This window comes from Diabrotica undecimpunctata, chromosome 2 (assembly GCF_040954645.1).
Source record: "Diabrotica undecimpunctata isolate CICGRU chromosome 2, icDiaUnde3, whole genome shotgun sequence".
In the NCBI taxonomy this organism is placed as follows: Eukaryota; Metazoa; Arthropoda; class Insecta; order Coleoptera; family Chrysomelidae; genus Diabrotica; species Diabrotica undecimpunctata.
Window position 1 is genome coordinate 88,504,692 of NC_092804.1, and position 12,830 is coordinate 88,517,521.

Sequence of the window (12,830 nt, forward strand, 5' to 3'; positions counted from 1 at the left end):
CTACTGTCATTGAATCAGAAATCTATATACGAACTCATATGTAATCACTTATATGCATCCAGATATATAATATAAATTTAGTACAATCAAGTTTTTAATTGATAAACATAACATAAATCATTTTAAAATCTGTGGCAAAAGGACTAGTTTCCATGCCAAACACACTATCATCATCATCATTAGTCAAGATCATGCTGTTACTTTCGAGAAAGATGACAGTCTCGGCAAAATATTGGGTTTCTCATCAAACAGAATATTGGTGCCAGGAAAAATGCATTCTTCGGACCAACCTGTAAACATTAAAAAAGTATCGAGCCTATTGTTTGAATGCAACATTACCGAAGGAGCCTTTTACGAGGACAGACCTGCGCACACCGTTCTACATTTTCCGATAAGTGTTGATCCTGGTTTCTCTATTGACAAACGTCCTCATAATCCTATATATATATATATATATATATATATATATATATATATATATATATATATATATATATATATATATATATATATATACCAGTAAGCAATAGCATCCGTGAAATTGCCAACATTACCGTTAGCGTACTCGATCAAGATTTAAGACCAGTCAACTTTAGAGGAGAGAAAAGTACACTTCATTTGGATTTTAAGGAAACGATATAGATGGGTTTAATTATAAAACAAAGCTCTACACATCAATATCCATTAGACTCACGCAAATCTTACAAGCGACGTGACATGTCTGCTGTCAATAAAGCCTTTCTTGTTTCCATTGGATTACAGCTAAAAGATGTCAAAACGTCAATACATTCGACGACAGGTTCAGGAACCTCAACCACCTATTTTAGATCTTTACCAGAAACCTCAGTTCGACGATACTATTAGAAAAGAAGAATTTCGTACATATACACCTTACATCAAGTCATTTAATAATAGCGACGTTGTCGAGTTTATCATAAATCAATCAGATGCATTTTTTGCCATACACGAAACACTTTTGGAAATTAAAGGAAGTATAAAGAAAGTGGGTAATGGAACTGTTTCTTTTGACTCCTGAAGATTCAAAGTTTCCCAGTACTGCAGGATGGAACTATCCCAATAATCCACATTTATCGGGAGACAACTTTAGTTTACTGATTCCGATAAAACATATTTTTAACATTTTCAACGATTGCAATAAATTAACCTAAGGTCGTCAAGTGTTTCGATTGGTTCGAGCACGTAATGATAGAGACTGTATTTTAGTGGAAGAACCTAATGCCACAACAACAACAACAGTGTCTTTAACTGTTACCAGCATGGAACTGAAGGTCAAACATGTCTTTCCGAATGATGATGTGAAAATTGACCTAATGACTTCGATTAAGAATAATACACCGATAACTATACCTTTCCGTAAATGAGAACTTAATGAACTACCTTCACTTACGGCTGGATATCGACGTGAGATATGGAGTGTAAAGACAACTTCAGCTGTTGAACGTCCACGCTATGTCATTGTAGCTTTTCAAACTTCTAAACGAGATGACATTCACGCCGATCCAACGTTATTCGATAACATTAAGGTGTCCAGCGTACGAGTGGTTATTAACGGTGAATATTGGCCTAACGAGAGAATGCAATTGGATTTTGCGAAAAATGATTATGCTATAGCTCACTACAACTATACCGAATTCTTTCCCAGTTATACTTATTCGTCAACAAAACATCCAATCTTGGATTATAATGCTTTAAAAAAATATGCTTTGTTTACTTTCGATTGCTCCAAACAGGATGATACGTCATTTAGATCGGGTACCGTTGATATTAAGTTGAAAATCGAAGCAGATGAAGGTTTTCCTGCAGGCACTCGAGCGTACTGTTTAATTGTCCACGACAGTCTACTCGAATACTTTCCTCTAACTGAAGTTATCAAAAATATCATTTAACTTGACTTATTCAATCATATCCAATTCAGTATACTATCAGCCATCATGAGGATCGCATTAGTTGACATTCAAGGATTCACCGTAGATGGGTGGTTTGTTCCCAAAGAACTCAGCATTGAAATTGGCTTTAAACATTGTCATTATATATTTAAACCTCCACAACCGTTTGCTACATTAAGTAATCAAGATAAGAAGACTGCTGTGTACTTGGAGAAAAACGTGCATGGTCTTCGATATTCTAATGGGGATGTTAAATATTCAAAAATCAATAAAATACTGGAATCTAAGTTGTTGTATGCAGCTGACTACATCTACGTTCGCGGAGAACAACAAGCAGAATTTTTAAGATACAAATGTTATATGCTTGACGTCTTTCCCATAATTATTGATGTTTGCAAGTTTGATGATTCTCCATACTCCACTGGAGGCTTTGCTCCACATGAATATCCCTGCCACGCTACTGGACTATTTTCCTGCTCCTCGATAAATGTGGATCACCTCCGTCAATGGTTGTGTAACAAAATATTACCTATATAAATTGGATTTTTTTAAACAAAAGATTAAAAGTTTTATTTTAGTTTTATTTTAACAGTTTTACATATTTATTTTAATGCAAGATGATTCGCATTTACGATTTACAAGAAATTTTTTAATGATATTAATCGCTATAAAGGCATTTATTACGAATATAATACTTAAGAGTATAATCGATAAACCATATTGATCGATGTCATCATTATTAGTTTTGTACCATTTTGAATCACTTTCGGTGTTATTTGGGGATATTAGCTTGATCTTGTAGAATGCTCCTCCTGATTTTGGTATCGCTTTGAAAAATACTGGAAGCTGTCCATAATTCGCCACTTCATGATCCATTAGAGTCCATTTAGTTTGATTACAATCAGTTTTTTCATCATTAAAACATATTGCCTGGTTCTTAACGTTGTTTGGAACGTTTGTATAAAGTACATTGTTAACAATAGCTGTGAGGATGATGAATGAGGTTGTTAGTGGAGGCATCTTGTCGGTTGAATTCTTTTTAACGGGTATCGTGTTGTTTTTGGTAACTTTCTTTCTGACAAATTAAACTCTGCAAATCGTTTTTCAATTGCAGTTCTATCTTCGTACCACTGTATATCGGCTTTTAACTTTTGTATTTTTTCGTACAACTCTTCTAATCTACACCATATGGAAGTCATTGATGAAATAAATGTCTTTAACTCCAAAAGCCAATATAAATAATATTCTTAATCACCCCCAATACCATGGTATAATAAATAGAAATAAATGTTTTAATCCTCTATTTAAAAATACTGTTATTTAATTCACTAACTGTATCTTCCTTATAATAATACAAATATTCCCTTAATGCTAAACTTATAATACTAGTATCGCAAGAAGCCTCACAAAATGAATATAAAATGTCTATTGGTTGTAAATCATTTTTGAATGAAGTAGCAATTTTTAACGCATTACAATAGTAATCTAAAAATCTCTAGCATTGTAGAGGCATCAGGAAAAACTGATTATATTTACGATTAAGTTCATCGATGAATTGGATCCAATCACATATACCGAACGATATCTCATTATTCTCGCTGCTTCATTTAACACCTGGCTCAAATGATCGAGCTGAACTTAATCCAACTAATACTTTTAAATGCTCAAAATTATACAAAGTATTAAGCAGCATCATTTCACTTTTGGCTATTACTTCCACACTGTTCATGTTGTAATGACTACGTTTCACGAAATAAAGCTGTGAACATGAAAACTTTTAATTATATCTTCTTACCTGCTTCTTAACTGCCTCTCCCACGCTAACACTATGTTGCGCAATATTTCGTAAGACTATTCATTTATGCATCACATGCCGGGCTTAATTATAAAATAGAAAGGTATGTGCACATGTTTCCTGCATCCATGCGAATATATTTTATCTCACATTAAATAATAGAATTGGAATGTGCACGTGCTTCCGGCTATATCGTGATGGCGTGAGAAATTTTTAATAGCCGGCGTATCCGATGATGTCATTATTCTCAGTAGCAAGATCTATTTTATAACGAATTTTTGTTATTATGCTAATCGATAAAATATATACGAGGTAACTCGTAAAATATAAATTGAAAAAATTTAGAAGTTTTACGCTAATGGTCGTAGGTTTTAATTAAAAAAAAATACGAGGAAAAATTGCTCTCTTTGTCTGTCATTCGTCTTCTTCTCTTTGTCAATTCATAGAACGCAGTCACCGACCAGCGATTGAACATCGTTCTCATTGGTTACGTTGACGTGTAGCTTCGTTATTATTGGGGGGCGTCTTTTCGGGGGAAATGGGGGACTGGGGCGTCTTTTCGGGGGGAATGGGGGACTGGGGGCATCTTTTCGGGGGGAATGGGGGACTGGGGGCGTCTTTTCGTTAATATTGTGGTACCACTCCACCATTAGTCGATGCACGTCTTTCTCATTGGACGTTGATGCACATCATTGGCCTCCAACGTCACGAGGATGCCCACCATTGGTCGAGGACACGTTTCTGTGGCATCATTGGTCGAGGAAAACGTTCTAACGTCACGAGGAGGGCGTTACTATGTCACCATTAGTCCCTGATCGCTATACCGCCATTTCTATGTTGTTTATTCAAATTCTAAGCTGTCATTGGTCGCTGGGGGTGTTGCTATTCCCACCACTGACGCTGCTATGCTGCCATTGAAGACGACACGTTCCGACGTCACGAGGACGTCCACCATTGCTCAGCAAGACATGGGGGGACGTTCCTATGCCATCATTGGCCTGCTATTCCCACCACTGACGCTGCTATGCTGCCATTGGTCGACGATACGTTCCGACGTCACGAGGACGTCCACCATTGGTCAGCAAGACATGGGGGGACGTTCCTGTGCCATCATTGGCCTGCTATTTCCACCACTGACGCTGCTATGCTGCCATTGGTCAATGATACGTTCCGACGTTACGAGAACGTCCACCATTGGTCAGCAAGACATAGGGGGACGTTCCTATGCCACCATTGGCCTGGTATTCCCACCACTGATGCTGCTATGCTGCCATTGGTCGACGACACGTTCCGACGTCACGAGGACGTTCACCATTGGTCAGTAAGACATGGGGGGACGTTCCTATGCCACCATTGGCCGATGGGCGTGGCCTAGAGACACGAGACACGTTCCTATGTCACCATTGGCCAAGGGGCGTGGCCTCGAGACACGAGGCACGTTCCTACGTCACGAGGGGGGCGTGGCCTTGATACATGAGGATACGTACGCTTGACAATCGACGTGTGACGTCACTTCCGCTCTAGAAGGAACGCTATACATCTACTGATGCAAATTGCTTTCTTTTCTATTCTCTTTGATATGTTTAGCTTTTGGCCCCTTGGCGGAAGTATGTTTGAATAAATTTATTCGAACATATAAAACTATTTAAAAATAATTGTAATTCAGTATTAATTCCTCCTTTGAAAATAATTTGCTAACATTGCCAACAGTGTAATAATAATATGTAAATGACAGCCGTGCTGAGTATTTAGAGCGCGTGAGACGTAATCGTAATATCCAAAGAAGACGTCCAGAAACATGAAGCACCCGCTTAAGGACATAGCGAATTTAGATGGTCACAAAGCAACATATTTGTTTGCAGAAGCCCTTATAAATTTATACAGTGCTCTTCGAATCTGTTAAAAATTTGTCCCGCTTTTAGTATAAAAGCAATCAATCATAAGTTAGTAGTGCCCTGTTTTTGTAAACCAGAAGGTTTCGCATAGTTCTTTTGGTAGCCTTAGATACACATGGTTGCTACATTTCCACACCTCTAAATTCAGGATCTTCGTAATAGTGACTAGGATGGACAAGAGCGCACATAGACATTTGAAAGACTCGTATTAATTAGTAGTAGGGATTTTGTTTTTATGTCATTTATAGGTACTGATTTTATTTTGCTATTTGTACTTCTCTTTCTTTAATAAATCGTTTGTATTCAATACTTTTAAACCGTTAGTATTTATGAAATTTCTATATTACAGGTAAAAGCTCTCATATTTGTATCCAGCAACCTATGTAATACACTTTCTCATTTAAAACATTCTTAATGTTTGTCCTATTGTGTAAATACTAATGTTATATAAAGTGCATTTCCAAAGGAAGCATGAGTCTGTAACACTAGTTCTCTATCAAATGAAGGTTTGGTAGATCGAGTTCTAGAGTTATCAATATCTGACAAGTTAAATTAAAGATGCATTCACAAAAATTAATTTTTTTTCCAAACTTTTCTATAGATTCACAGTTTAAAATCCCTTGAAAATAGTTAATCTATTTAGTTTTAATATTTTGTAATTACATGTAGTACATTTTTTTTCAAGGTCGTGAAACTTTAAGGATATAAACTCGTTACCTTCTTCTTCTTCTTCAAGTTCCGCTCCTATCGGAGATTGGAAATCATTCTGGCAATTATAATTTTGTTGGTTACGCGCCTGAATAGTTCAATTGAACTGCATCCAAACCATTCACGGAGATTACGTAGCCACTAGATTTTACGTCTTCCTACGCTTCTTCTGCCTTTGATTTTTCCCTGCATTATATTCTTTAGTAGTTCGTATTTTTCACCTCTCATGATGTGCCCCAAGTATTCCAATTTCCTGATTTTTATGGAATTTAAAACAACTTCGCGTTGTTTTCCTAGTTGTTCGAGAACTTGTTCGTTTGTTTTGCGATCCATCCATGATATTTTCAAAATACATCGGTAACACCACATTTCTAATGCTTCTAAGTTTGGAATGTTGGATTTTTTAAGTGTCCAAGCTTTAAGCACATACAAAAGGGTAGAGAAAATATACCATCGAAGCATTCTTATTCTGAGCGATATATTGATATCGCGATTACAAAAAAAATTTCTCATTCTATTAAAAGTTGACCGTGCAATTTCAATCCGGCATCTTATTTCTTTTGTCTGATCAGTATCTTCTGTGATCCATGCTCCAAGGTATTTGTACGAAGATATTTGTTCAATTTCTGTATTATCTAGTACTAGCTTAACTTTGTGTTTTGTGCTGTTGTAAATACCATGAACTTGCTTTTCTTCAAATTTATTTTTAGTCCATAATGAGACCCTCACTGACCTCAGCAAGCGCTAATTCTGAGATGGCTTCGCTGTATAAATTGAATAACAAGGGTGATAAAATACACCCTTGGTGGACCCCACGGCGAATCTGGATATCCTCGGTCAGTTCATTTTCAACTTTCACTTTTGCTGTTTGGTTCCAATAGAGGTTACATATGATTCTAATGTCTCTACTGTCTATGTTTTTATTTAATGAAATTTCTTTAAGCCGATTATGCTGCACTCTGTCAAATGCCTTCTCAAAATCAATGAAATAGGCATATACTTCCTGATTTATATCTAAGCATCTCTGCGAAAGAACCCTTACTGCAAACAGTGCACCTCGTGTTCCCAGTCCTTTCCTAAATCCCATTTGTGTATTACTTATGCCTTCATCTAATTTCTTATGTATTCTATTGTGAATTACTTTTAAAAACAATTTCAAGATATGACTCATTAAGGCTATGGTGCGATGTTCATTGCACTCCTTTGCATTGGCTTTTTTGGGTAGCAGTATGAATGTTGATTGGAGCTATTCTTTAGGCATTATACCTGTTCTATATATGGTATTGAATAGATCTAACAGAAGATCAATAGATTCAGTATTCATAATTTTGAGTAATTCGATAGGAACTTTATTAGGCCCGGGAGATTTACCACCTTTAGGTTGTTACATTGCATATTAAATTTCTTCTCGTATATTGTCAGGCTCAGTGTCATCCTTAAATTCTGTTGGTGCTTCTGTTCTCTCTTTTTTCCTTAAAAAATTTGTGCTATATATTGTGCCCATCTCTGCTTCTTTTGGTTTATATCTGTTATAAGTGCACCACTTCCATCTCTTAGTTGCCTAGTTTGAAGTGTTTTTCTCATTCCTGTTAATTATTTAATTCTTTTATGCATGTTAAAAAAGTCATATTTTTTCTCAATTTCTTCTAGTTCTTGGCACTGCTCATGTAACATTCTCTCCTTAGCTTCTTTTATTCTCTTTTTATTTAATCGATCAGTTTCATTATATTTAATTGGATTTTTTGTTTTGAATGATTTTCTTTCATTCAATAATCGTAGTATTTCTTCAGTCATCCAGTCTTTATGTTTTCTTTTCTTTGGTTTTAAGTTTTCATTTGCTGTTTTAATACTTGCTACTTTTATATTTTCCCATTTCTGATCAATGTTATAACTACTTTTATTCAGTTCTTGGGCATTACGTAGATTTTCAGTAAGAGTTTTTACAGTTTGTTCCTTTGTTTGTAGTTCCCTTAATATCTTAATATCAATTCTACTTTGTGTGGGTTTTTAATCAGTTTCAATTTTGTTCGTAATGTGACTACTATGGGGTTACGGTCTGAACCGATGTCTGCTCCAGAGTAAGTTTTGACAGACAGTATAGAATTACGAAATCTTTGTCTAATGAGGACAAAGTCAACTTGATTTCGGATTATTCGTCCGGCTGGCAAAATTGTATTAAACGGTCACCATGTTCATTTCTATTTCCTAGACCATATTCCCCCACATATCCTTCCCCCCCCCCACTCTTCTCTGGCCAACTTTGGCATTGAAGTCGCCCATTACTATTGTAGTGTGATGTTTCTTCATTGATTTTAAGACTTGTTCCAAATCATGGTAAAATAGTTTCGATATCGTTGTCATCTTTATCTGGCTTAGGAGCATAAACTTGAATAAAATTTACTATACCTTTTTTAGACTAAAGTTGTATTGATAAGATCCTATCAGAATAAGGAGTAAAACTTCTCACCGAGTAATTGACCTTTTTGCAACTAAGATAGCAACACCATAGCGATGATTGACCTCGTTGTTACCTGAATAATACATGGTTTCATTATTTGTAATTTGTTTTCCTGAACCTGGCTACTGTATGTCACTTATACCTAAAACATCAATTTAGAGGTTTTCCGTTTCAAGCAGTACGTTCGCTAATTTACCACTTGCGTATAGACTTCTAACATTCCAGGTTGCTATTTTCAATGTCTTAAGTGCACAGGGATTTCTCTGGTTTACGACCTGGGAGGCCCTGTGATCTACAGTTATTCCTCCCCTGCCAGATCTTGGATTCCGTGCTCCATAATCAGTACGTTTGTTTACTCTACTTGTCATTTGCCATTCATGACTTTACTAGGTGTAAAGTTATGAATGGCATGGTCTATGAGTCTTTAATGCAGTCTTTAATGCCTTCTGCATCCTTACGCCGTTGACATATTTTTCGATTCATCCGCCTTTACGACCAGTTTTCCAACCCTTGGACAAAAGAGTGCCCTTTCACTTATTAACTCATCCGCCCGCAGAAGTTGGTCATAAGTGGGGGATTGCTTAAACCGGCAATCATTCGGTGAATTACCTGTTGGTCCACGGGAGGTATTTTATTTCCCTCCTACCCACCGTTAAACCGGGTCGGGCATTTCCCTATCCGCCATCTGGGGACGCGCTCTCTAGAGGTTACAGGTTCCCCCGAGAGTCATTACCTTCACAATGTCCAATTATTGTGTTCATGGAAAAACTCGTCAAGTAACAATATTAATCTAATATTTAATAAAGCAAAGTTCTTGTAGCGAAATATAGCATAAAATATTTTTTTTAATTTACTCTTTAAAATTGCTTTAATAAAATTTTAATATTCAAGTCAGTGTAGTTCGTGAATTTGACCTTTAATACGACTAATTCGATTTACTATCAACATTTTCCAGAGATTCCAAAAAATAATTAGAAAGCATAGGACTATCAAAAGTTTACTATCTAAGTTGTTAGTCTAATACGACTAATTCGATTTACTATCAACATATTCCAGATATTCCAAAAAATAATTAAAAAGCATTGAACTATCAAAAGTTTACTATCTAAGTTGTTAGTTGTTCAATAAATTGTTTGATCCTTTAAGGCGATGATACGATGATCTAAAATTACATGTGAATATTAAAAGCAAAATTATTTTATTTCAATATTTTGCCACTTCATTTAACTTTATTCAATAAAAAATAAAGTGCCTAGTCAAAAGGAGTATCCATATGTTATGTTTTAGGTGATAGGTGGATTTGAAATTACGAAATGGAGAACAGCAGCAGCTTCTGCCGTTGCAACTAAACACATATACGAAAATAGAAATAAACCTTGTAATATATTGGCCATATTAGGAGCTGGTCAACAGGGTTGGGCACATGCTGAATGCTTTAATTATTTCTTTAAGTTTAAAGAGGTATGAAATAAATTATTATATTTATTACTAATGATTAATATAAAAATAGTTTTTTCTAATGTTTTTGACTAGCTTTGAGCTATAGATCGGAAACAAAGGGCTGATTTTTCACAACCGAGTTTGCTAAATTAGTTATAAAGCAAATGTAATCAAGTCGTTTGGTATGATTTTAGTTAATTGACTGATACACAGAATAAAAAAAAATAATTGGGTTTCAGTATGCTATTTCTCTATTCTTAAGTTTTCCGTTAAAGAAATTCAAAGATCAGCAGGAGCAAACTGATGGGAAATTATTTTGCAAAAATAAAATGTTTAAATTAAGAGAAAAAAATTTAAATATACGAAAATCACTTTTCAGTCTCTACCTGAGAAAGTACGCTGATCCCCGAACCGTTCGTTTGATTTTGTTGTAGGTACATATCATTTAATAGGTTACTCAGTAAATCGAAGGAGCGGCAGGATCATTTCTTAAAGTCACAGACGACAAGTGATTTTTATTTTACGGTTTTACATTAAGTGTATGTATGTAGTAAGTATATGAAGTGCAATACGTTCAACTTCATTACAATACGACATTGTTTTAATTCACGACTTTCAACGAAAGAGAGAGGCTAAACTATCCTAAGAACCTAAGTTTTTAAGTAAATCAAATGTTATATTATTGATTGATATCGGAAGTTTAATCTTTTGTATTCTTGTTTGGAATACCTGAACCCCAAAAAGAATTCAACGGTAGCTATATCCAATACCTAGTTGACAGAATTGAGGACGTGCGTGACAAGGTCCAAGAACATTTAAGAATGTCAAGGGATTGAAGTTTATTTTCCACACTGTAGTTTTAAGAATATTAGTTTCATCCACTACTTCAGGAATTGTTTTATTGCTACAATAAGTTTTAATCACCTACTCACAAATTTTTGAATTTGTAGAGATTCAGGCACCATTTTATTGAAATAATAAGCGATTCACCCAATTTGACAAAAAATTAATTGTAGAATATATATATATATATAAAAGGTGAAAGAAATAATAAGTTAGACTTACTCACAATCAATTTAATTTAACTAATCGGACGACCGGTTTCGCTTTCTACAATATGCAAAGCATCTTCAGGTCACGATACAAAGTTAAAATGCTGAAAACAATAATCCCTTATTAGGGTGTTGTCTAATAAAGATAAAAACATAGGTAGGTGATACAAATTATATAAATTACAGTAATTATGCCAATATTACATGTCTGTGGTTTTATAAATGAATAAAATTAATAATAATAAAATGTTTAAGCAGACAAGGTAAGACCCACAAATTGGTAACATCGTCTATTAAACTGTAATGAATCAATAAATAAATGAACAACTAAATAAACATTACTTACATGCCGGTACTCTATTAATTGATGGTTGAAAGAACATGGTTCAAACTATCTTGGATTGTTGATTGGAGAACTCAGGTTAACTATTGTAATTGTTTAACAGTAAACTGGGAAGTTCTTGAGGAGACAGATTTTATCCAATGAAGTAGAGATAAGTGGAATGTATTGTTTGTTTTATGAAAGTAATGTTCTATACCATTAATTTCTTTAGTTAAGAAGTTAAAGAAAGTAAAGAAATTAAAGAAATTAATGGTATAGAACATTACTTTCATAAAACAAACAATACATTCCACTTATCTCTACTTCATTGGATAAAATCTGTCTCCTCAAGAACTTCCCAGTTTACTGTTAAACAATTACAATAGTTAACCTGAGTTCTCCAATCAACAATCCAAGATAGTTTGAACCATGTTCTTTCAACCATCAATTAATAGAGTACCGGCATGTAAGTAATGTTTATTTAGTTGTTCATTTATTTATTGATTCATTACAGTTTAATAGACGATGTTACCAATTTGTGGGTCTTACCTTGTCTGCTTAAACATTTTATTATTATTAATTTTATTCATTTATAAAACCACAGACATGTAATATTGGCATAATTACTGTAATTTATATAATTTGTATCACCTACCTATGTTTTTATCTTTATTAGACAACACCCTAATAAGGGATTATTGTTTTCAGCATTTTAACTTTGTATCGTGACCTGAAGATGCTTTGCATATTGTAGAAAGCGAAACCGGTCGTCCGATTAGTTAAATTAAATTGATTGTGAGTAAGTCTAACTTATTATTTCTTTCACCTTTTGAAATGGACTCACACAAGCAACACATTCATGATATATATATATATATATATATATATATATATATATATATATATATATATATATATATATATATATATATATATATATATATATATATATATATATAGATCTAGCGGTTAATGGGGGCTCCGTACTAAAACGGTATTATACTAACTCCAGGCGAATATACATCGTGTATATTATTATCTGGGTAGCGCTTTATGTGGACTCCGACCAACACGTCGGATTAAGTGGACTCCGTAATAGGTTAAAACACTTTTGGGATCCGTCTACATTTCTTTGCGTATACAACTAAACTCCTCCGATGTTGCCAATAATTTGATTAGTCGTAGATTTTTAAATTTTACAGCAGGTACGTTTTGGAACTTCAAATTTATTTAAATATCAATCAATTTAGTCA

General features: G+C 34.5%; 1 protein-coding gene across 4 annotated transcripts in view; it reads left to right on the plus strand.

Moving 5' to 3' along the window:
* LOC140434722 (ketimine reductase mu-crystallin) overlaps positions 1-12,830 on the plus strand; it is a 369,483-nt gene that overhangs the window by 121,391 nt on the left and 235,262 nt on the right. For 3 of the 4 annotated variants that reach the window (XM_072523189.1, XM_072523190.1, XM_072523191.1), the window contains one exon: positions 10,051-10,224. The exons of the other annotated variant lie outside the window; for it this stretch is intronic. In XM_072523189.1, coding sequence (XP_072379290.1) covers positions 10,051-10,224 — 174 coding nt within the window. The remainder of the gene's footprint in view (positions 1-10,050; positions 10,225-12,830) is intronic. 4 annotated transcript variants of the gene reach the window in all.